Genomic DNA, 21,908 nt, shown 5'->3' with positions numbered 1-21,908 from the left:
GTCAGGCACTGGAAAGGGCTCAGACCTCCTGGAAGGCAGGCCAGGCCACTCTGCTCTGCCCAGGGCCCTCCCCTTACGGAACCCCTGCTGCAGGCCCACATGGCCGGGTCCTGGGGCGGGCCTCCTTCAGCCCCCACCCTGGCCCTGTCCCCTCTGCTCGGCGCCTCCTGCACAGGGTTCCGCTCCCTCCCACCTCGGGGTCCGCAGGCCATTCACCCAGCTTCCCAGGCTGACCTCCCCACCTCCTGGGGCCTGGCCCTCATGGCCAATGTGCCAGCAAAGCCGGTCACACCAATTCTCTCTCCAGCCTCTGCAACAGTCACTGCTTTAGCCCTGGGGGGGCCAGGGTGCTCAGGATAGAACTGCAGATCCAAATAAAGACCCCCCACCTGCTAACTGCGCCCTGTCAGTCTGCTGCAGACCCACCACTCAGCCTATCCTTAGGAGCCAAACAGACCTGCCCCAGGGCCTTGGCACATACTGGTACCCCTGCCTAATGAGCTCTCCCCTGGCTCCTGCTCCTCCCCTTCCCCAGGCCTCTGCTCCAGTGTCACCTCCTCGGAGAAGCCTCCCTGACCTCCTCGACCTGCCACTAACCCTCTTCATTGTCTTTACACTAGATGTGACTGCAAGCAGGAGGTCTGGGTGGGACCTCATGGTCCCAGGTCCACACGGGGGTAGCTGAATAAATAACTGTTCAGGCCAACACCACGTCTCTGGGATGGGGATGGTGGCCAGTGGCCACGGGCAAGCCAAGGGCCGGCCGGCCTCTGGGAGCCGCTCCTCCACCCCCGCGGACAGCCCTCCGCCCAAGCGCCCGCACGGGGCGCCTCCGGAGCCAGGAGACGTCGCCGGTCGCCGTGGCTGGGACCCCCTAGCGACTCCCGGCGCGGGCTCAGGCGGCGACAGCGAACCCAGCAGGGCTAGCGCGGCGGGGTCCCGACGGAGACGCCCGGGGCCTCGAGGCTGGCGCTGCGGCCGCCCTTCCCGCTCCTGCCCTCGTCCCCCGGGCGGGGACCCCACGGCGGGGCGCAGGGCGCACGGAGGCCGCGGCAGGAGCGCGCGGGAGCCAGGGCGCGGGGCGAGGAGCGTCCGGGAGGGCGGGGGACGGCCGCGGTGCGGGGGGAGCGTTGCTAGGAGACGCGGCGAGTGGGCGGGGACGCGCGAGTGGGCGGGGCCGGGAGAGAGGCGCGTCCGTGGGCTGGAGCGCAAGGTCACGCGGACGCGGAGAGGGAGCCGCGAAGACGCACCGCGGCCGGCCCCGGCAAGTCCCCGCCGGCAGGGGCAAGGACGCAGGGTGCCCTGGGGAGAGAGCAGCCTGGGACCAGCTGCGGCTGACCCACGGGTGGCCCACGTTGCGGAAGCGCAGTGTTGAGAGACTTGCACTCGCAGCTGCGCGATTTCCAACAGCCGGAAGGAGGAAGCAGCCCCAGGGGCCATGCAGGGATGGACAGATGGACAGGGTGCATGGTCCTGCCACGCACTGGAGTACGACACAGCCTTGAAGAGGGAGGAGGTTCTGTCACACCCGCAGCTGGATGGACCCTCAGGCCGCTATGCCCAGTGGAATGAGCCAGCACCGAAGGACACACTGAGGATCCACCCACAGGACGTCCCCCTCTGGCCAGATGCCTAGGGACAGGAAGTGGCAGGGTGGGAGCCAGTCCCTGGGGAGGGGATGGAGCTAGTTTAATGGGGACAGAGTTTCAGTTTGGGAAGGTGAGGAAGCTCTGGAGATGGCCGTCAGGGACAGCTGCACAGCCCTGTGACTGTGCTTATCGTCACTGAGCTATGACTTGGGCGCCGTGAAGATGGCCCACTTTCTATTTTATCACAAGTAAATTTTCCTAAGGAATTGGGATTTTCCTGTTAAAAACTCTGAAAAATCTGAAAAATGGGAGAAAGGAAACACATGGGTCAACCCTGTGAAGCTCCCCTTCCCAGCAGCTGTCCTCTCTGGATGCACGTGGGTGACGCGTGGCCCGCCCTCTTCACTCCTCGGGCTGGCCTCCTGCCCACTGCCAGCTCTCCGCATCGACTCTGCCGGGCGGGGTTCTCCTGGAGATCCTGCACCTTCTTTGAAAATCACCAATTCAGCCCCTTGGAAATGCGCCACGTGGTGGCATTTCAGGCACTCAGTGTGGTGCAGCCGTCACCACTGTCTAGTTCCAGAACCTTCCACAACCAAAGGGAGGCCTCATCCCATGAGCACTCACTTTGCCCCCCCACCCATGATCCACTTCCTGTCCCTGGTCACATGCTGTGGCCTGTGTGTCCGGCTCTCCCTGAGCACCAGGTCCCCAGGTCCCTCCACACTGCAGCTGTCACCTGGCTCCTGCTCTGGTCAAGGTGTGTGTGGACCACACTGTGTCCACTGGCCCCCTGGTGGACACTGGGCTGGTCCCATCTTTTGGCTGTGGGGTGTGACCAGGGCTGGGCACAGCATGGATGAAGGTGCCCAGAGAGCCCAGCCCTCCCCTCCTGGGGACAGCCACATCATTTCCAAGGCATCGGTCACGGTGGATCGGACTCTGCTAGGACGTATGAAGGGCCTTCCCGGCTCGCTCCTCCCTGGCCGGGCCCCCTCCTGGCCAGCCTGTGCTGGCCCTCCCGTTGAGTGGCCCAGGCTAGCCCCAAACTCCCGGCTGCAGCCATCCTCCTGCCTCAGCCTCCAGAGCAGCTGGGACGGCAGGTGCTGCCTCCCGGTTGGAGTCTCCCCATTTAAAGATCCTTTTCCACACCTGCACACCAGTGTCCCTCTGAGCCACCGTTCCTGCCCCCGTCCCTTCACACCCGTCCCCAGCACCTACGCACGTCCTGGGCCAGCGTGTGCCGACCACCCTTCCTTCGGCCATTGCAAAGACTGCCCTCCTTGGGGAATGTCAAGAGAGCAGAAATCACCTCTGCACCAGGGAGGTGGGCCGGCCTCAGGGGCAGCTGGCCCTGAACACATCGTGGCAGGTGTGGACAGCTGCCCCTCCCCTGGCCTATGAAGCTGGAGACGGCTGGCAGCCTGGCCCTGCAGGCTGGTGAGAACCCGTCAGCGGGACAGAAGAGGTCAGGCCAGGGACCCAGCAGGCAGAGGGCAGGGAGGGGGCCAGAGCTGGTACCGCAGCACCGGCGCCATCCCCACGGCTCGGAGGCTGAGGCAGGAGGATGGCAAGGGCGAGGCCAGTCTCAGCTACTTATCAAGGCCGCCAGCAATTTAGTGAGACCTGGTCTCTAAACCAAATATAGAAAAGGGCTGAGGATGTGGCTCAGAGGTTAAGCACCCCTGGGCTCAATCCCCAAGACCAAAATAATAATAATTATAAAAAGAAAAAGAGGGGCTGGGGTGGGGCTCAGCGGAGAGCGCTGACCTCACGTGCGAGGCCCTGGGTTCCATCCTCAGCCCCACATACAAAGGAATAGGCGCAGTAAAGGTGGGCGTCCACCCACAACCAGAACACAGATGTTGAGACAAAGAAATGCAGAGGGATAACGGAAAAACCCCAAAGAAGTCTCGGAACTTTGAAAAATCTGGTGACCCAAGTGTCACTAGAAGGCTTGGGTGAAAGAGGAATTGTCACCAGAAGTAAAAAGAAAGACAAAGAGGAAGAGGAGCCCGGAGGCGGGCAGGCAGCGCTGTGGGAGGAGGGCAGGACGCCGGTGAGGAGGCTGCCCCCGAAGCTGGAGGGGGACGCGGGCCAGCGACACTGCCCGTCCCCTTGGCTGGGACCTGCTCTCTGGACACTGTCACCTTCGGGAAAACCTGGACCCGGAAGGTCGCACGTTCCCCAAACAAAGGAGCCAACCGAGACGCATGGAGGCTGGGCCCAGGGAACGGCGGTCACAGCCCAGCGGTCAGCTCCCGGGCGCTCAGAAGCCAGGGGCCAGGAGTCCAGCTGCAGAATGTCATTCTGCCAGGGAGGCCAGAGGCCAGAGGCAGTCAGACCCACACAACCCACGCGCAGGCTAACTCCAGGGGGACGGAGAGCCCGTCAGCAGACCCGGTCCCCCGTGTGCAGGCCATGGGGGTGGGGGGCTGCTCACACGGGACAGAAGAAGCACAGAAACGCGTGCCCAGGAGGGTGGCAGGTGACCCCCAGGAAGCAGAGTGTCCCCGAGAGCTAGATGCTGACCTCCAGGAACGGGACGGCGCCCGGCCGATCCATCGAGAGACTCTCCTTGGCGACTTGGGGACATGGCAGGGACACGCGGGCGGCGGGTGCTGCCCCTGGGGCCAAGGGCAAGAGAAGGAGGCGAGGCACCGAGGAAGAGGACGCACGGAGACCACCCAGACGCAAACGTGCACGCCCACGGTCGCATCGGCCGGGGCTGGCTGCTGGTGGCTTCCACCGCGGAAACAGGGCCCACCCCAGAGGCCACGGGGCCTGTGCAGAGCCTGCTGATCGCCGTTGAGGCTGGGGCTCGGGGACAGGGTGGGGGCCAGACAGCCTGGACAGGGCCTGGGCCCACGGGCCTCTCCTGCGCTTCCTCCTCCGCCTTCACACTGAGGGTCCCGGGCATCCTTCCTGAGGGCCTGGACACAGGAGCCCAGGACGCTCGTCCAGGTGCACGCCTCCCAAGCCAGGGACAACCCAGGAGGGCCATTCTGGCCTGGACAACAGAGGGTGCCAAGGGGCACGGAGGGTCTTTGGGGGAAGGTGGACATTGGGGAATGACCAAGAGCAGAAATTGCCTCTCCTGAGAAGCAGCCCTCAGGGACTCGGGGACGTGGGGGAGGGGGAGGCGGAAAGCACGTGCCCAGGCCCTGGGGCTGGGTGTCGGGGGCTGCAGAGGCACAGGGAGGCGGGAGCAGAGGCTGAGGGGCCGCGGGGGCAGTGGGCAGAGGCAGCGGCTCCAGTCCCCCCCGCGGCTGGTGGAAACCTCGAATCCAGTTCTGTCCTCACCGCCAGGAGGACGGGCTCCTGGTGGACAGCAGCCCCCCCACCGAGACCCCCGAGGGGTTACCCAGAAGCCCTCAGCAGCACGTGGAGAGGGCCCGGCCTCCCAGGGGGCCGCCGGCCAGGGGGGCACTTTTCCTGGAAAGAGCCAAGGCCCCCAGTCCCCTGGAGGGAGCTAAATTTAAAGGGCTGCTAACTGGGGCAGCCGGTCCCTGCTCCGCTGAGGGCGGCCTAGCGGCGGCTGGTGTGTGTCCCACGCCACCCCCTGCCTCCTGTCAAGAGCCTCCCCAAGCCTCGGCTTCCCATCTTCAAACTGGGCACTCGGACGCCCGCCTCACTGGGGCCCGACGGCTCATTCCCCGCGTCCAGCTCCCTGGGCTTAGAGCCGTGGCCACCCCCTGCCCCGCGCCCGCGGAGCAAGACCAGGAAGGACAGCAGGGGGGTCGGCTGCACTCCATGGCCTCTGCAGCCAGGGACGGGAGGGCGGCAGGTTGGGATGTCCCCTGGGCCAGCGAGCTTGGGTCTGGCCCTCGGGGACTGCACAGCCTGAGGGCTTGGGGAGGAGGAGGCCAGAGCTCCTTCCTCCCTCCTCCTTGGCCTCTGTGTAAAGACTACATTTCCCAACTTCCCTTTCTCCGCCAGCTGGGCTCAATCAACAGATCTGGGATTTTCAAGGAGGAGTCCTTAAAAGGGAGGAAGTACACCCTTCTCTGCCCCTTCCTGCTTCCTATTGACTGGAATGTAGTTGCAATGGCTGGAACTTGAGCAGCTATATTAGCTCAAGAGGTGGGATGAGAGTTTGGGGCTGGGGATGTGGCTCAAGAGGTAGCACGCTCGCCTGGCATGTGCAGGGCACTGGGTTCGATCCTCAGTACCACATACAAACAAAGATGTTGTGTCCACTGAAAACTAAAAAATAAATATTAAAAAATTATCTCTCTCTCTCAAAAAAAAAAAAAAAAGAGGTGGAAATTTGGTGCGGTCTTGCTCTCCTGTCATCCCAACAACTCTGGAGGCTGAGGCAGGAAGATGGGAAGTTCAAGGCCAGCCTGGACAACTAAGCAAGATCCAGCCTCAAGATAAAAAGTAAAAAGAGCTGTGGTGTAGCTCCTGGGTTCAATCTCCAGTACCAAAAAATTTCACAATGACAAGACGGCAGCAGTCTGAGTCCCTGACACCACCTGAATTGGCTCTCAGTAGAGATCCATTTTTTTGATATTATTTCTAAGTTGTGGTTGGACACAATGCCTTTAATTATTTTCAATTTTTTTTAGTCCTAGAAGGACACAAACCCTCATTTTATTTGTTTATTTGTAGGTGGTGCTGGGCAACTAACTGCTCTGCCCCCGAGCCCCAGCCTGGCCCAGTGCGAGTCCACTTCTCATTCCAGCATCTAGAAGGTCGGTTCCATCCCAGCCGCCAGCCCTGGCCCAACCGATGCCTCCGGCAAAGGGCCTGCCAGGCGGCTCCTGCTCCTGTGTCCACTGACACGGGGGCTCCTCGAGTCGAGTGGAGAAGACTAGAATACCCCGTGCCCTCCCACGCAGCCCCGGATGGCATCAACCGCGGCCCTGCCTGCCCCCAGCTGGCCGCTGGGACATGGGGGCAGGGTCACCAGCCTGCACCAGGGCTCAGAATGTCTGACCTGGGGCCCACAGGCTGTCACCAAGGACAGGATGCGGAGGGCGGGAGCTGGGGAGCAGCGACCAGGAGGCCTGTGGGATGTGCAGCCTCACTACCCTTCCAGCCCCGCTAGAGGGGACGGCTGAGCCCTTGCAGGGGGCCCGGGGGTTGGAAGAGTGGGTTCTGGGAGCCCCCTCCCTGCTGAAGCAACCGGTTCTGTGGTTCTGACCCGGATAAAGCAGGAGTGTGACAGGTCCCGAGTCAGGCCCAGCAGGGCCCTGTGCCACACTTGGTTCCTCTGATCCCTCCCTCAGGATGGGACAGGGACCCTGGGGTCCTGGGGGGACCGTTGGTGCTTCTCCAACACAGAGGCTGCTGAGTTGTCCCTCCCCACCCTCCTCCTGGGTCCCTGGTGTGTCCAGGAGATGGTCACAGTGGGGGCCTAGGACGTCTAGCAGCCCTCAAACAGCAGGAGCCTGGAGCCAGGCGGGCAGAGCAGGTCGTGGGCTGGTGGGGACTTCCCAGCACAGTGGGGCTTCCGGTGCGTGCGGTTACTGACAGCTCTATTTCAGGCAAGAGATGGGGGTTGTCATGTAGGGCGCTCTTGGCCCCTGTCCCCAGGATGACAGCTGCAGGGTCCCCAGCCCTTCCCAGGAACCCTACCCTGGGCCCCCCACACCAGCTCTGGGAGCTATGCTGAGCTGTGGACCCCGGCCCCTCATGGAGGCGCCTCTGCAGACACCACTGCCGACAGTTCAAGGCCACCAGAGGGCTGTCCCCGCCCCCTCTGCCCACCATGTCCTCTCTTGCCTGGGGGGGGGGTCTGTCCACAGGAACCCATTGGACAGATTCTGTGAAATGACCTATGAGGCGACTGGCGGGGAGTGGCCTTCACACCTGGAGGACCCCAGCGGATGCTCTGCCTTCTCCTTCCTGGGCTCTGAGCCAGACCCTGTCTCTCGGGGTAATGAGATCAGACATGAGCACTGGGTGTCTGGACACGGGGTCTGTGAGGTCAGAAACCCTGAGCTGTGGGCGCTGCCCCCAGGCCCAGGGCAGTGGCCACCAGAGGAGGGCAAACTGTCCTGGGAGGTGGCGGCTCAGCCTGCCTGCAGGGGTGGCCAGAGGAGGGAGGCAGCGCCCCTCCCGCCTCCGCAGGTCCTTCTGTGGCCGCCAAGAGGCTTCCAGGTGTTGTCTTTGGTCGCCCCAATTTTCCCCGCAGGTTGCCCATGATGGTGACGTTATGGAGCTGGTGGAAATTTTTACTGCTTTTGCTTTTGTTCGTGTTTTCTGGCGCCACGCACTAACAGCCCTGGGCGGAGGGTGCTTAAGTGAGGCAGAGGGAGCTGAAACTGCAGGGTGGGAAGCGTCCCTGGGTCCTGGGGCTCTGCGGCTTGCTTACCTCCCCAGATGGGCAGCTCATGATTCCCCAACCCCTGAGCGCGTGCACGCGTGCGTGCAGCCCCTGCTCCCCGCTCTGCGACTCCACTTCCCGGGGTGGGTGACGGCGCGTGCTCTTGGGCGCCAGGTCAGGACTCGTCGTGGACCCCAAGTGCGCCCCGGGACCCCGCCCCGACCGCGCGGGAGGCGCAGGGGACCTGGAGGGCGCGGCGGGGAGGGGCCGGCGGCGGCGGCGGCGCGCGAGCAGACCGCAGTGCGGCCGGCGCTAGGACCCGCGGGGGCTCCCAGGCCGCGGCGCCTCCCGCTACCCCCACTCCCTGGCCGTCCTTCCCCCCTAAAAATGAGGAAACCGAATAACTTGCTCCAAGTTGTGGTACCCGATCCGCCCCGGGGTGCGCAGCCGGCTTGCGGGGGCCCTCCTGGGGGCGGGCGCAGGGCGCAGCCCGGGGGCGCCCCCTGAGCAGGTGAGCGCGTCCACGGGGATGGGCAGGAGGGACCCCGCGGCGGGTGGGGACCCCGCGGGCTCTTGAAGGGGGCCCCCGGGCTGCACAGGAGGGGCCGGGGTGCGCGCGGGTGCGCGCGTCCCGGCGGGAGGCGCGTCCGCGGCTGGGGCGGGGGTGGGCAGCCGATCCCGGCGGGCGCGGCGGGGCATGTCTCTGGGTGCGGCGTGCGCAGCTACGAGCCCGGGTGCGTATCGGCGCGTCCACGTGGAGTGCTGTGCGCGTGTGGCCAGGATGCGTGTGCACGGCCCTGCGTGGGGCTCTGCGCGCCCGGGTGGCCCAGCGTCTGGCGCCCAGGTGTTGGTTGTGTGTGTGAGTTGGGGGCGGGGGACAGGTGCACAGCTCCGGGTGGCGAGTGTCTGTCCGCGTATCCACACGCGTGCGCGAGGGTGCGCACCTGTCTCTAGTTGGACCGGCGCCTTTGCCGGTACGCCGGCGCCCTGGTCCCCGGGAAGGAGCCCTTGGGCTCTAGTGCTTGTGTGTAGCCCACGAGTGTGCTGGCCAGTCCCGGGGCTGCAGAGCTTGTGGGGGACAGGCCCGGGGAGCTGGGATCCCACACCTCAACCTCCCTAATGCTGGGCCACCTGCAGCAGGGGACGTGGGAGAGGCAGGGGGGACCTCCAGCCTAACGGCCATGAGGGACTTTGGCGTGTCTGTCCAGGGCTGGGGCAGGGGACCCTGCTCCTCCAGCAGGGCTGCACAGCCTCCTCTGGCCCAGCTCCACCTCAGGGTCAAAGGTTCTTGGTAATGACCTTGACTCATCCCCGTTCCCCTCCCTGCCCCTGCCCACTGCCAGAAAAGAGGAAGGAGTAGGCGCGGTCAGGTGGCACCAAGCTCCCTACACGTTGTGCTGGCTGCTGGCCTGAGCCAGGCGGTCCTCCCATACTGCCTGTGACCACTGCTCTCCGCCTTTCCCGGGCCTCGGTTTCCCTCTGGGGGAAATGGCAGGACGAACCTCCATGGTCTCCAGGCTGGCATTGTATGGCTGTGACTCGACTAAGGAGCCTCCCCGGGTAAAGATCACTTCCCCAGAGGGGACCGAGGGGCCGTGCCTGGGTCTGACCCGGGATGCCTTGAGAGGCCATCTGTGCCTCCCGGCTGCGCCCCATCTGGCCTGGACTGCAAATGACAGGGACTGGACCCTGGGGCCCAAGCCTACCCGGAATCGGGACTTGGAGCTTGACTCTGCCCCCTCCCCAGGTGAGCTCTCGCCTTTTGGGGGCCTGGCACCCCCCACCCATCACAGTCAGGATGCCGACCGTGAGTATCCCAGCGTCTGTGCTCTGTCCCCAGCCCTTCCTCAGCTCCGTCCACACCCCTGCAGGAGGCCCACAGCCTCGACCCTCCCTCCAGCGCCTTCCCTGCCTTCCGTCTGGGGTCCCTTCTGTGACTCCAACGTTTCTCAGCCCTCTTGCCCTCTCCTCTGCTTCCCCCGGCTGCTTCGATTTTGAGTCCCTCATCTCCCTGTCCCTCCCAGTTTCCATCTCCTTCCCCTCCTGTCCTCCCTCCCCCCCTCTGGCTCCCCACGGCGCCCTCACGTTCTTCCGCCCGCTCCTGCTCCCACCCAGAGGCGCTGGGCCCCGGGCACTCAGTGCATCACCAAGTGCGAGCACACGCGCCCCAAGCCGGGGGAGCTGGCCTTCCGCAAGGGCGACGTGGTCACCATCCTGGAGGCCTGCGAGGTGAGTGCGGCGGGGGACCTGCGCCCGCGGGGCTGGGGACGCCCCAGGACCAGGCGCCCACCCCGCCCCTCCCCCGCAGAACAAGAGCTGGTACCGCGCCAAGCACCACGCCAGCGGCCAGGAGGGGCTGCTGGCAGCCGGCGCGCTGCGGGAGCGCGAGGCCCTCTCGGCGGACCCCAAGCTCAGCCTCATGCCGTGAGTGGGCGTGGGCGGCGGGCGGGCCGGGGCGGGGCGCAGGCCAGCTGGGCCCCAGCTGTGCTGCACGACCGCCCGCCGCAGGTGGTTCCACGGGAAGATCTCGGGCCAGGAGGCGGTACAGCAGTTGCAGCCCCCCGAGGACGGGCTGTTCCTGGTGCGCGAGTCGGCGCGGCACCCCGGCGACTACGTGCTGTGCGTGAGCTTCGGCCGCGACGTCATCCACTACCGCGTGCTGCACCGCGACGGGCACCTCACCATTGATGAGGCCGTCTGCTTCTGCAATCTCATGGACATGGTGGAGGTGCCCTGGGGCATCAGGACTGGGCCCCAGAGGGCGCAGAGGGACCCCAGGGCTCCCTCCAGGGCTCCCTCCAGGGCTCCCTCCAGGTCTTGGCAGCTGGGCAGACAAGGGACCTCCAAAGTGCATCATCCCCAATACAGAGGTGCAGGGGCAGGTCCCTAGGAGGCTCCAGGGCCTCCTCCCATCCCTGGCAGACGGGCAGGTGTGAGCTCCAGGGTGGGATTCTCCTCAGTGCAAAGATGGAGGGCTGGTCCCCAAGGACCACCAGGGCGCCGAGTCACCCTGGTTGTACCTCTGAGGACGAGGTGGCTTCTCTGGGGAGCCCCAGGAACCTCCAAACTGGCGTCAATCCAGGGCCCCCAGAATCCACCCTGCATCTTTTCCGGTTCTCATGAAACCTGCCAACTTTGCCATGCCACCTGAACCCCTCTGGCCCCCTAGCTCCGGCCCACCCCACCCAGAGACCACCTGAAGGGGTGGGCGCAGGGCCAGGCTCAAGGCCACCCCTGCCATTTCTGCAGCACTACAGCAAGGACAAGGGTGCCATCTGCACGAAGTTGGTGAGGCCCAAGAGGAAGCAGGGCACCCGGTCCGCGGAGGAGGAGCTGGCCAAGGGTAGGTGGGCACAGGCCTGCCTGGCCCTTCTTTAGCCCGGGCAGCAGGACGCGGGCTGCACACACCTCCTAGCGCGTCCTTGTGCCAAGCACTATGGAACGGAAGGCACTTGGGTGGCCTGGGCAGGGAGTACCACAGACACAGGTTAGCCCCACGTTGAGCTCATGCCATGTCCCTGTGACCCACCATGTCACCTGAGCCGGAAACCTGGGCCTTAGCTTGGTCCAGCCCGCCTGCACACTCTGAGGCCAGGTCCTTCCACAGCTCTGGCCACCCTCCAGCCTGGTGCCCGAGTGGCCAGTGTGCCCTTGGAAGCACTGGACTTTCCCAGGCTAAGCATGGCACTGGGTGGGGACGACACTGACTTGGAGCTTGGGGGGCTGGAGGAGGAACAGATGGCTTCAGACCCCGCCTCTGGCAGGGCGCAGAGCAGAGGAGCCCGTGGAGGCCAGAGTCCTGGAAGGTTCCAGAACATTTATGGGTCTCCATGTTTATTGTGTGTTTTGCTCTGTGTGTTCCTGGTGGTCAGAGGTAAAGGAGGGTGAAGGGATGCCCGTGGGACATTTGGAAGGACAGAAAGGGTGGCCCCAGCCTCTGAGACCCTGAGATGGAGGGGTTTCCTGGCACTGCCTCTGGGCTCCACAGGGAGTCCCCGGGGCCAAGCTAGGTGTGCGGGCCTGAGGGGAGCACCCAGCTTAGGTCACTGGTCCCGAGCCAGGGGAGTCGTGGCCACATCTATGGGCACTGCCAGGAAGGGGGCTGCAGAGCGAGTGTCCCCGCGGGATGCCAGGTGGACCCCATGGGAGGGGCCGTGCCACCCCTGACCTGGCCTTCCCCTGCAGCTGGCTGGCTCCTGGACCTGCAGCACCTGACGCTGGGGGCGCAGATCGGAGAGGGAGAGTTTGGAGGTGAGGGCGGAGCTGGAGGTGGGCGGGTGGGGTGGAGGCTTGGGAGTCCCGTTCCCCACCTCCCAGGACAGGTGCGCTTGCTGCGGGCCTGTTTCCCTCTGCCACGCGGTAGCTCCGCTCCTTGGCCCCTCAGCTCCAGCGCGGCCTCTGGGCAGGATGCCGCTGCCCGGAGTCGTCCTGGCCGAGGGCAGGGTCTCCACCTCCCCTGTCAGGGCCAGAGTGGGACGTTTCTGGCTTTGTGGCCAGGTAGACACTGTCCCACTACCGAGCCCCCATCCTTGGAGCCCCGAGAGCGTGCTGAGTGCAGGTGACCGTTCCCTGCCGTGAGCCCAGAGGACCAGCTTTGGCCCGGGGGGTGCAGCCCGCACCCCTGCTCCAGGGGTCTCTGGCCCTGATCTGCAGCCTGCAGGGCCACGGGGCGGCCCCTGCAGCTGTGTTGGGTGCCCGGGGACCAGGGGTGCGGGCCTGTCTGTTCCCATCACTGGTGGCCTCCTGATCTCTGTGCCCACGACGCCCAGCTGTCCTGCAGGGCGAGTACCTGGGGCAGAAGGTGGCCGTGAAGAACATCAAGTGCGACGTGACAGCCCAGGCCTTCCTGGACGAGACCGCGGTCATGACGTGAGTCCCGGGCTGGGGTGGGAGGGGGCGGGCGCCGGGCGGGTCCACGGCTCTCACGCTCCCCCGCAGGAAGCTGCAGCACAAGAACCTGGTGCGGCTCCTGGGCGTGATCCTGCACCAGGGGCTCTACATCGTCATGGAGCACGTGAGCAAGGTGCGGCCCGGGCGGGCGCAGGGGGCGGGGCCGCGCAGCCTGGAGCCGACCTCTCTCCACCCGCAGGGCAACCTGGTGAACTTCCTCCGCACCCGCGGCCGGGCCCTGGTGAACAACGCCCAGCTCCTGCAGTTCTCTCTGTGTGTGGGGCTCCTGGTGGGGAGGTGGGCTCCCCGTTGCAGGGGAAACTGAGGCAGGGAGGGTGGGCCTGTTCTAAGGCTCTGGGTGCCCCTCCCAGGCATGTGGCAGAGGGCATGGAGTACCTGGAGAGCAAGAAGCTGGTGCACCGAGATCTGGCCGCCCGCAACATCCTGGTCTCCGAGGACCTGGTGGCCAAGGTCAGTGACTTCGGCCTGGCCAAAGCTGAGCGGAAGGGGCTGGACTCAAGCCGGCTGCCTGTCAAGTGGACAGCGCCCGAGGCTCTCAAACATGGGGTGAGCCCCCGTCAGAACTGGGAGTTTCAGAGTCCCACAAAGTAGGCACGGCGTCCCAGCTCTGCTGTGTGACCCTGGCACGGCATAAGGCCTCTCTGAACCTCCGAGGGGATGGCCCTGCCTCTTCAGCAAGCCGGAGGCCCATGGTCTTTCCTTTTAGTCTGCCCTCTGACTCAGTTTCCCCATCTCCGAAGTGGGCACGGGCTTTTCTCTGAGGGGAAGGGTAACAGGGCTCACCTGGATGGGGGGACCCTACAGGAGGGGCCAGCCCTGGAGGGCTTCCTGGAGGAAGAGGAGGCCGCAGGAGCCCTGGGCCCCACTCATCCTCTCTTGGGCCCCACAGAAGTTCTCCAGCAAGTCGGACGTCTGGAGTTTTGGGGTGCTGCTGTGGGAGGTCTTCTCATACGGACGGGCTCCATACCCCAAGATGGTGAGCAGGGCCTCCTGAGGATGGGGCAGGGCCTGCCCTGCGCTGCCCGCGCTCACGTGCCCCTTGTCCCCAGTCGCTGAAAGAGGTGTCCGAGGCCGTGGAGAAGGGCTACCGCATGGAGCCCCCCGAGGGCTGCCCTGGGCCTGTGCACGCCCTCATGGGCAGCTGCTGGGAGGCAGAGCCCTCCCGCCGGCCACCCTTCCGCAAGGTGTCAGAGAAGCTGACCCGGGAGCTACGCAGTCTGGGCACCTCGGCCACCGTGGGGGCACAGGACGCCGACGTGTCCACTCTGCCCCGAAGCCAGGAGCCGTGACCCCACCCGGCAGGGCCAAGGGCCCCAGAGGACCAAGAGAGCAGCAGGGAGCCCAGGGCGGGGACCCGCCAGGCCACCAGCGGCCCTCCTGGCCCCAGGGTAGGGCCAGCATGGGCCGGGCAGCGTGGACACTTGGACCTGGGAGCAGAGGACCATGGCCTCTATAAAGACCAGCTCCAAGGCCTGTGGGTGTTCGTGTGTCTGTGACTGGCACCTCCTAGGGGTCCGCGCCGGGGACCCCCATGGACTTCCCTGGCTGCCGCTGTGCCCCACTGAACCCGCTGTCCCCCGATGGTGGTCCAGGGACTGGACCCAGAGATTGTTACCTGCAGCATCTGACGGTCCACATGGGGCCCCTTCACTGCCCATTCAGGACCCATCCAGCTGGTCCGCCCTGCAGACCTCCATGGGGACAGTGCCCAGGGGCTCCGGGTTGGGCCCATCAGCAGGTGTCCCCACTGGGGTCCCTCACGGATGGAACACTCAGTGACCAGGGACAGCCCAAGCTCCACGGCCCCTTGGAGAAGGCTACTATCCCTCAGGGTCTATGTCTCCTGTCCCCAGCCGCTGCCCCCTGCCACTGTCCCCAACGGCCCCACCAGGGAGAGGGCTCTGCTGTGGCCTCACCCCCTCTGGGAGGTCCTGGGAAGCCCATCCTCCTCTGCATCCCCCCCCCCGGGCGCCCCAGTGCTGCGGGAACTTGGGCCAGGAAGCCGGTCAGCACCGGGCAGCGAGGCCCATGGGGCGGGCTGCTCCCCCGGGCGTAGAGCCGAGCTGGCCCAGCCCCTGCCTCCGGGGCCAGCTTCCTGCTTCCCCCAGCTGTGCTCCCCCGTCATGATGGCCACCGTCCTGCCACTTGCCCCGCCCCCCATCACTGGGCAGGCCCTCCCAGGCACAGGGCACCCCCATAGCCCCAGTGCCACACTGCCCTTGGACAAAAGCAGGCCAGATGTCCAGGGCCTAGCACTCGAGCCGGTGCCTGGGCACACGCCTGGGGACAGTTGGCCATACCACCCCTCCTTGCCACACCCATCTGTGACCAGGACAGGGACTTCTCTAGGTGGGACTTCAGCGCTCACACTCGAAGTCCTGGGCAGACGGGCCAGCTGTCCCCTCTGCCCGGCCAGGCTCTTTCCCGGGCACGTGAGGATCCTGGACGGAGCGGCAGGAGCATGGGGCGGGGACCCCAGGGCGGCACACAGCTGGTGTTCCCCGGTGGCTCCCTGCTGACTTCCACAGTCGGCCAGTGACCGGGACACCGAGGAGGCAGGCCAGGCCGTGGCCCTCAGGCAGGCTTCGGTTGCTGCAGGAGAGCGCTGGATGGGAGGCGGAGGCTGACCGGCCCTGGCCAGCAAGTCCACGGCCAGGCTAGCTGCACCAGGCCTCGCTGTGGGGGGGCAATGGGCACAAAAACTCCTGGGGACACAACCCTGGGGCCCCTGGACCCCAGCCGCCTCCCAGTGCTGACCCCAGTGGAGTCCCACGCAGCTGTCCCAAGGCCAGGCTGACCTCCTGCATGGCTCCTGAAGTCTGTCCACTCTGGCCACCAGTGCCCGAGGGGTTTAGCAGCTCCTCCTGGGAAACGGGAGGGCAGGAGGCTGGGAGGCCGCTAGCCAGCTGGAGGGCCTCCTGTCCCTTGCTGCCTGCCCCTAATCCGCCCTCTAAGCTGACAGCGTCTGGAGTGCGCCCCACCCATGGGTCTCCGCAGGCCCCTCTGGGCGCCCCTGGGCCTGAGAGCAGCGGATCCCTGGGTGGGAGGTGCAGGGCGGGCAGGGCCCTCTTGTGCCCACTGCAGCTGACTGCTGAGCAGCCCCGATCAGGCCTCCTGCCCGCCATGCCCTCCTGAACCGCGGGAGCCTCTGCCTCTACAGCCAGGCTTGGCGGCAGTGGTTGTGGCCATGCTGTGTCCCTGCGAGGCCCTTCTTCCGTCTGCTGAGTCCCGCTCCCTCCCAGAGGGGTCTCTGGCCCCACTTGGAGCCATCCCCCTCCCTGCATTCCATGTGTCCCCCACGCCCCCAAGTCCAGGCCGCCAGGCACTCTGCGTCTGGGCTGCCCCTCACCCAACGTCCAGCTCCTCCCAAATGCTCTGCCCCAGAAACGCCCTCGGCTCCTCCTGCCCCTTCCAGCCGGCTTTACCCCAGGGCCTCCGGCCTCTCCCCGCAGGGCTGTGCCTGCTTCCTCCTGGCCCCCAGCTGGCCCACGTGGACCTCTGTGAACCCTCTGCTGTACCACCGCCCCCAGCCCCCAGAGCGAGCTCCTCACCACCCCACACCCCCGGCCTCTTCCCTGAAGTGGCCCCGGGGGCGCTTCTTGAGGCTCCAAAGCTGGACGCCTTGTTTTGCTTGCCGGCTGCCCGCTGGATGCCACTTGCACGGCCGCACCCGGGACACACTGAGTGCTCCCTACCAGCACGCTGCATGCGCAGTGAGCAGGGGAAGAGTGGCCTCCCGCAGACCTCAAGGCCCAACCAGGATGGCCTGTCCTGCTCCCTGGCGGGCATCCAGAGGACCCCTACGACGGCCTGGCCTCGCTTCCGTCATCTGACACTGTATCTGCCAGCTGCCCCTGCTGGCCCCCATCGATGGCCGCAGCGCCCGCCCCCGGGTCCCCGCTGGGCCTTTGCTGTGTGCTGTCTGCTTGCTCTTCCCTGAGACCCCATTTCACAGCCAGGGAAGCTGAGGCCGGAGGGGCCTGGACGTCCCACAGGGCGGGGTGGAGGCAAGCCTGGGAGCCCGGCCCCCGGTGCTGCCTCCCTGGAGGCTGGGGACATGGCACCCGCGGGGGGGGGGGCGCCTCAATTAATCGGCTCCGACTAATCCTCCCTCCCCTGGGCTCAGCAGACGCCGGGCCGCTGGCTGGTGGAGGGCAGCCAGCCTGGGCAGGTGGCACAGGTGGAGGACTCGGGCCTGAGGGACACACCCCAGGGTCCTCCCACACAGAGCCCAGGAGAGGGGACGGGGAGGAGCGGCAGGAGCAGACGCTGCAGCAGTGGGGACGGGAGGGCAGGCGGTGACCCCAGAAAGACGGGGTGCAGGGCAGAGGCTGAGGCGCAGGTGGGCTCCCCTGCCTTCCCAGGGACAGTTCCTCCCACTGTCTCACCACACTCTGTCCTGCTGTCCTCCCGGCCAGGTGAGAAGCCATGTTCCTGAGCCTGGGAGAGGGGCCGGGGCCTGAGGGTGGGGGCCTGGGGCCGGGCGAGGAGGCCCCCAAGAAGAAGCACCGCAGGAACCGCACGACCTTCACCACGTACCAGCTGCACCAGCTGGAGCGGGCCTTCGAGGCCTCCCACTACCCGGACGTGTACAGCCGCGAGGAGCTGGCGGCCAAGGTGCACCTGCCTGAGGTGCGCGTGCAGGTGAGGCCCCAGCCCGGGCCTGGAGGAGTGGGCGGGAGGGAGGCAGGGGAGCCCCAGAGGCCTGAGTGCCTAGGGAAGAGGCCGGGCCCACGCCGGAGGCAGGGACCCCTCAACCCAGAATCTTGGAGCAGCACAGCAGAGCCACTGGCAGCGCGGGCGGCCCTCAGGGGCCTGGGGAGGGGGAGGCAGGGGCCGAGCTCGCAGCAGCACCCCACCACTCCCCAGGTCTGGTTCCAGAACCGCAGGGCCAAGTGGCGCCGCCAGGAGCGCCTGGAGTCAGGCTCAGGAGCGGTGGCAGCCCCGAGGCTCCCAGAGGCCCCCACACTGCCACTTGCCCATCCCCTGGCCCTGCCGCTGCCCCTGGAGCCCTGGCTGGGCCCCAGCCCCCAGGCGGGGCCAGGCCTCCCCCGCGTCCTGGGCTCAGCCCCAGCGCTGCAGGCCTCCCTGGGGCCACACGCCTTCCCTCCTACCTTGGTGGACCTGGAGGAGGCGTCCCTGCGGCTGCTGGCCAAGGAGCATGCACAGACCCTGGACAGAGCCTGGCCACCAGCCTGAGATAGGCCTGGTGACAGCAGCCAGTCAGACCAAGCTGTCTCCGGGAGCAAGACCTCGATGGGCTGCTGGGAACCCTGCCCTGTGCCCCCACCCTCCCCACCCCACAGCCAGCTGACACCCAGCAGGGGGGCCTGAGGACCTGCAGGCCCAGGCAGGGGCCCTGCCCTGCGGGCGTCTCGGCCCCTCAGCCCACGTGTCCGGTGGGCATGGTGCTGGGCGCCAGGTTCCTGAAGAGGCTGCCCAGCCCTTCCCCCACAGGGCCCCAGAAGTGACAAACAGCAGCAGCCTCCTGTCACCTTTACCCTGTGCCTGCCGGTAGTCCTCCTGCCACCAGTCCTGGGAGGCAGGCTCCACCAGTCAGCCCCTTGAGGGAAGAGGCCCAGGGACGGGCGGCCAATTTTCTGAGGCAGCACAGCCAGCAGGGCTGGAGCTAGTGGGGGCAGCGCCCTCCAGGGTGGCTGGCGCTGGGTGCTGCTATCAGCTCCTGCTCCCTCCACACCGGGGATGGGCAAAGCAGACGTCCCCACAGCCCATGGCCCACACCTGGACAGCCCTCCGACCTCCCAGATCAGGGCAAGGCGCCGTGGAGGTGCACCTGGGGGGCTGGGCACAGGGGGGAGAAGAGGCCACAGGCCCAGGTCGACACCCAGAGCACCTGCACACCCACCCCACCCTCCACCCTTCACCCCTCAGCCCACCCGCTAGCCCTGCCCTCCACCACCCAGCCACCTCCAGACACACCACCTGTCCCAGGCTGGAGACAGCGGGAGGCAGACGCAAAATATTAAAAACACAACTGCACCAAAACATGGAGTGTGAGACGGTGGTAAGTGCTGGCGAGAAAGACCAGGCGACTGGTTGTGTGGCAACTTTAATGGGGGGACCTGGGGAGGTGGCAGGGAGCAGCTGGGGAGTTATCTGGGAGAAGAGCACTCTAGGCAGAGCTGTGCAAAGGCCCTGGGGCAGGAAAAGCCTGGTGTCTTACATGCTCAGCAAAGGGTCCCTGTGGCTGGAGCAGAGGATGAAGGGGTTAAGGGAGGTGACCAGGCAGGGTGGGCAGGGCAGGTACAACCTGAGAATCAGGAAGGAACGGATGTTTGTACCTGTGACCAGCCAGGGAGCAGGTGCCTGGTCACCTTCTGCAGAGCCTGCTGAGAGGACGAGGGCTCTCATCTCCCTGGGACCGGGCAGAATTAGAGGTCTCTTGCAGGGTCCAGTCTGTAGCCAGAGGGGCCTGGAGGGGGCAGGCCCAGGCCATCAGTGGACCTGTGTGGGGCAGAGTCCTCCGAGAGGCCCCTGCTGCCCGTCTGTCACTAGACACCCCCCTTGCCCTCCTCCAATCTGGTGGGCTGGGGTCTTGCTCCTACGCGGTCCTCACAGCTGGGCTGGGCGAGAGGGTGCAGGGACCCGGCTCCCCTTGGGCTGCCCACCAGGCTCATGATGCAGCTGAGGAGGGCCAGGCGGGAGGGAGGACCAGGCCTTTGAGCTCAACTGACTGCCCTGAGCAGTCCCCTCGCCCAGCTCCACTTGCTGAGTGTGTGTGTGTCAGGGGTGCTGGCCAGGAGACCTGAGGCTAGGGGGGAAAGATCCAGGGACAGACAAGACACAGGTCTTTATCTTGAAGCACCTGAATCCAGCCCTGCCTGAAGCCCGACACCTGCACCTGGGCTTTTCAGTTCCTGAAGCTCAAAGGCTCTCTCCAGCTCCCAACAGCTCCGGGCAGGTTTGAGGCCCTGGCAGAGGCTTCGTGAGGACAGCCTCCCTTCCTAGGTTTGGGGCCGAGGCCTCTGGACAAGGCCAGGCACTGCAACAGCCCACTGAGGCCGGGGGGAAGGGGAGGGAGGGCCGGCGCCTGCGGGGTGGGCAGGTCCAGCCGCCTGCCCGCTCACTACAGCTTCCTGCTCTTGCTCAGCCGGTTGTGGCGCCAGATGTTGAGCTTCCGCAGCAGCCGCCAGTACTCCCGCGTCTCGGGGTCCAGCTCCTCCAGCTTCTTCGGGGGGCCCACGTTCACCTGGAACAGCCTGGGGGCGGGGCGGGGCTCAGGTCTGGGCCAGTCGCCGGGCGTGACCCCTGGGCCTGGGGGGGGGGCCCACTCACCACTCGGGGTACTCGGCGTCCGGCTTCAGGGCCACGTCCTGGCCCGCCTTGTAGATGTTGACGCCCATGGCGTGCGTGGCCAGCCGCACGGGGTCGGTGCACACTTCCGGGTCCTTCAGGGCCTCGCTGACCACACTGCCCTTCCCGCCCTTGGCGCCCTTGGTGACTGGGGAGCAGGGGAGAGTCAGGCCGGCCCAGCTCCCCCTCCAAGGCCCTGGGGCTCTCCTACGTCCCCCATCGCGGGGACCCGGCTAGGCGAGCCGAGGGTGGCCTCATCCCCCCTCGGGGTCGGGCTGTGATCCGGTCCACCTCGCGGAGAAGGTCTCCCTCCACTGGCCGCGCGTGTCTCTAGCCCTAACACTGGCCTGCTTCCTCCTTTACAGAGATCAGGCAAGGCTGTACCCAGGTACAACTTAATAACTAAATAACGGGGAACTTAGTACTTAGATGGGCCACATATCTTTCTCCGACTCCCGGAGGCGGCTCGTGCCAAGGCTCACAGCCACTTGGAAGCAGAAATCAGAGGAGAACCCCCGCTCCCGCCTCCCGAGACGAGCCCCGCCCTCCCGCGCCTGCGCACTGAAACGCGTCCGCGGCTGAACGCACACCCGGCCAACGGCGGCGAGGTTTCGGCCGGCGGCTGCGCACAGAGCGCAGTCGCATCCGCAGGTGTCTCCCAGACGCGCGCCGGCGCTCCGAGTGGCCCCAAATTGCGCCTGCGCACACAGCCTGTGCTCTGTCTGCACCTGCGCAGAAACTCTAGACCCGCCTCCCCAACTGGCGCCTGCGCGCCACCAATTCCCCGCGTGTCCACCGTCCCGATCTTGATCCCTAATACCCCGGCTCACTCGGTTTCTTGGCGTAATTCCGAACCAAGAGTCTTCCAGGACAGGACCAAGAGTCTAGGATCTCCCGGGTCCCCCAGCCGGCCCAGGCCCGAGTAGCCCCGAAGAGGCGTCTGGCCGCCATGACGTAGGTCGAATGCTGGCGCGCGCTCGTTTCCGGGAGACGTGGGCCCGCCGGCCGCGGGGACTCCTGGGAAGCGTGGTCTTGCCAGCCGGGGGCAAGCCTTCTGCCCACCGTGACTTTGGGGACGGTCCCAGTTCTAGCGTGACGTGATATTCAGCGGACATTTCACTAACTTCTTGCCCTTCTTCAGATACTTATTTACTTAAGATACCTCACCTAACGTATTCCTGGCTTGGTCCAATAAGCAATGCTTTGAAAGCCGAAAAGAAAGAAAAGCCAACTCTTGCAGCGTATCCTTAGAATATTCTGGACCTACTGCTAAATCCTTACCCGCCGTTAGCAGTGGGCACCGCTGTCCCGCTCGGCAGGCAGAGTTCCGAGGCCGGGGAGGCCACTCGCCCCGCCTACTCTGAGCCCCACCGGAAGTGCGTCTTCGAACAGACTCACTCCTCTTCAGTATTCCCAGCCCCACTTCTTTCCCACGAGCCATCCCAGCCGTAAGAGGCACGCAGTAATCTCATTTTGCGGAGAAAGGGCCAGCCTGGGCTCCCTCTGAGAGACTGGAGGGTCGGGATTCGAACTCGTGACTCTACACCCGTAGTAGCTCTGGCGCCCCCGTGTGGCGACAGGGGCTTGGAGGACTACGTTTCCCAGCAGGCCTCGCGAGGCCACGCATGCCCAGTGGGCGGGGCGCCCGGGGACGGAGGAGCGGGCGTCCGGGCCGGGAGTCGACGAGCGGCGGCGGGCAGGGCCGTCGGGACATGCCCCGGCGGGCGCGGGGACCTGGGGGCCGCGCGGGCGGGCTCTGCCTCGGCTCGGCAGGTGAGCGGGGCGGGCGCCGGGGTCCGAGTTCACGGGTCCGGGGAGGC

The 21,908-nt window shown here is 66.1% G+C and overlaps 3 protein-coding genes across 11 annotated transcripts; 2 read left to right on the top strand and 1 right to left on the bottom strand.

The window, feature by feature from the left end:
• Positions 1-6,868: 6,868 nt before the first annotated feature.
• On the top strand, positions 6,869-14,672 carry MATK (megakaryocyte-associated tyrosine kinase). 9 transcript variants are annotated; one of them, XM_081286397.1, is made up of 13 exons: positions 8,461-9,423; positions 9,611-9,670; positions 9,979-10,092; positions 10,172-10,287; positions 10,372-10,591; positions 11,113-11,206; positions 12,049-12,114; positions 12,633-12,732; positions 12,802-12,886; positions 12,953-13,026; positions 13,125-13,320; positions 13,664-13,750; positions 13,824-14,200. In XM_081286397.1, the coding sequence occupies exons 1-13, from the start codon at positions 9,352-9,354 to the stop codon at positions 14,061-14,063; spliced, it is 1,524 nt and encodes a 507-aa protein (XP_081142523.1). In that variant the 5' UTR covers positions 8,461-9,351; the 3' UTR covers positions 14,064-14,200. The 9 variants fall into 9 exon arrangements, with proteins under 9 accessions (XP_081142515.1, XP_081142519.1, XP_081142523.1 ...); XM_081286389.1 differs by adding an exon at positions 6,869-8,374 and having other exon boundaries at positions 9,207-9,670; positions 12,802-13,026; positions 13,579-13,750; positions 13,824-14,671; XM_081286393.1 differs by lacking the exon at positions 8,461-9,423 and adding an exon at positions 6,869-8,374 and having other exon boundaries at positions 12,802-13,026; positions 13,579-13,750; positions 13,824-14,667.
• A 2,193-nt stretch (positions 14,673-16,865) lies between these two features.
• Positions 16,866-18,331, top strand: RAX2 (retina and anterior neural fold homeobox 2). Its single transcript, XM_081285139.1, has 2 exons — positions 16,866-17,418; positions 17,644-18,331. The coding sequence occupies exons 1-2, from the start codon at positions 17,203-17,205 to the stop codon at positions 17,971-17,973; spliced, it is 546 nt and encodes a 181-aa protein (XP_081141265.1). The 5' UTR covers positions 16,866-17,202; the 3' UTR covers positions 17,974-18,331.
• Positions 18,332-18,799: 468 nt separating this feature from the next.
• Positions 18,800-21,383, bottom strand: MRPL54 (mitochondrial ribosomal protein L54). Its single transcript, XM_081283623.1, has 3 exons — positions 20,919-21,383; positions 20,071-20,236; positions 18,800-19,994 (listed from the first exon to the last, which is right to left on the bottom strand). Exons 1-3 carry the CDS (start codon positions 21,037-21,039, stop codon positions 19,862-19,864), a joined length of 420 nt encoding a protein of 139 aa, XP_081139749.1. The 5' UTR covers positions 21,040-21,383; the 3' UTR covers positions 18,800-19,861.
• Positions 21,384-21,908: the final 525 nt, after the last annotated feature.

Source organism: Spermophilus citellus (genome assembly GCF_964194105.1).
Source record: "Spermophilus citellus genome assembly, chromosome: 3".
NCBI lineage: Eukaryota > Metazoa > Chordata > Mammalia > Rodentia > Sciuridae > Spermophilus > Spermophilus citellus.
The sequence above is the reverse complement of the archived record's forward strand: the minus strand, read 5'-3'. Positions and strand labels throughout refer to the sequence as shown.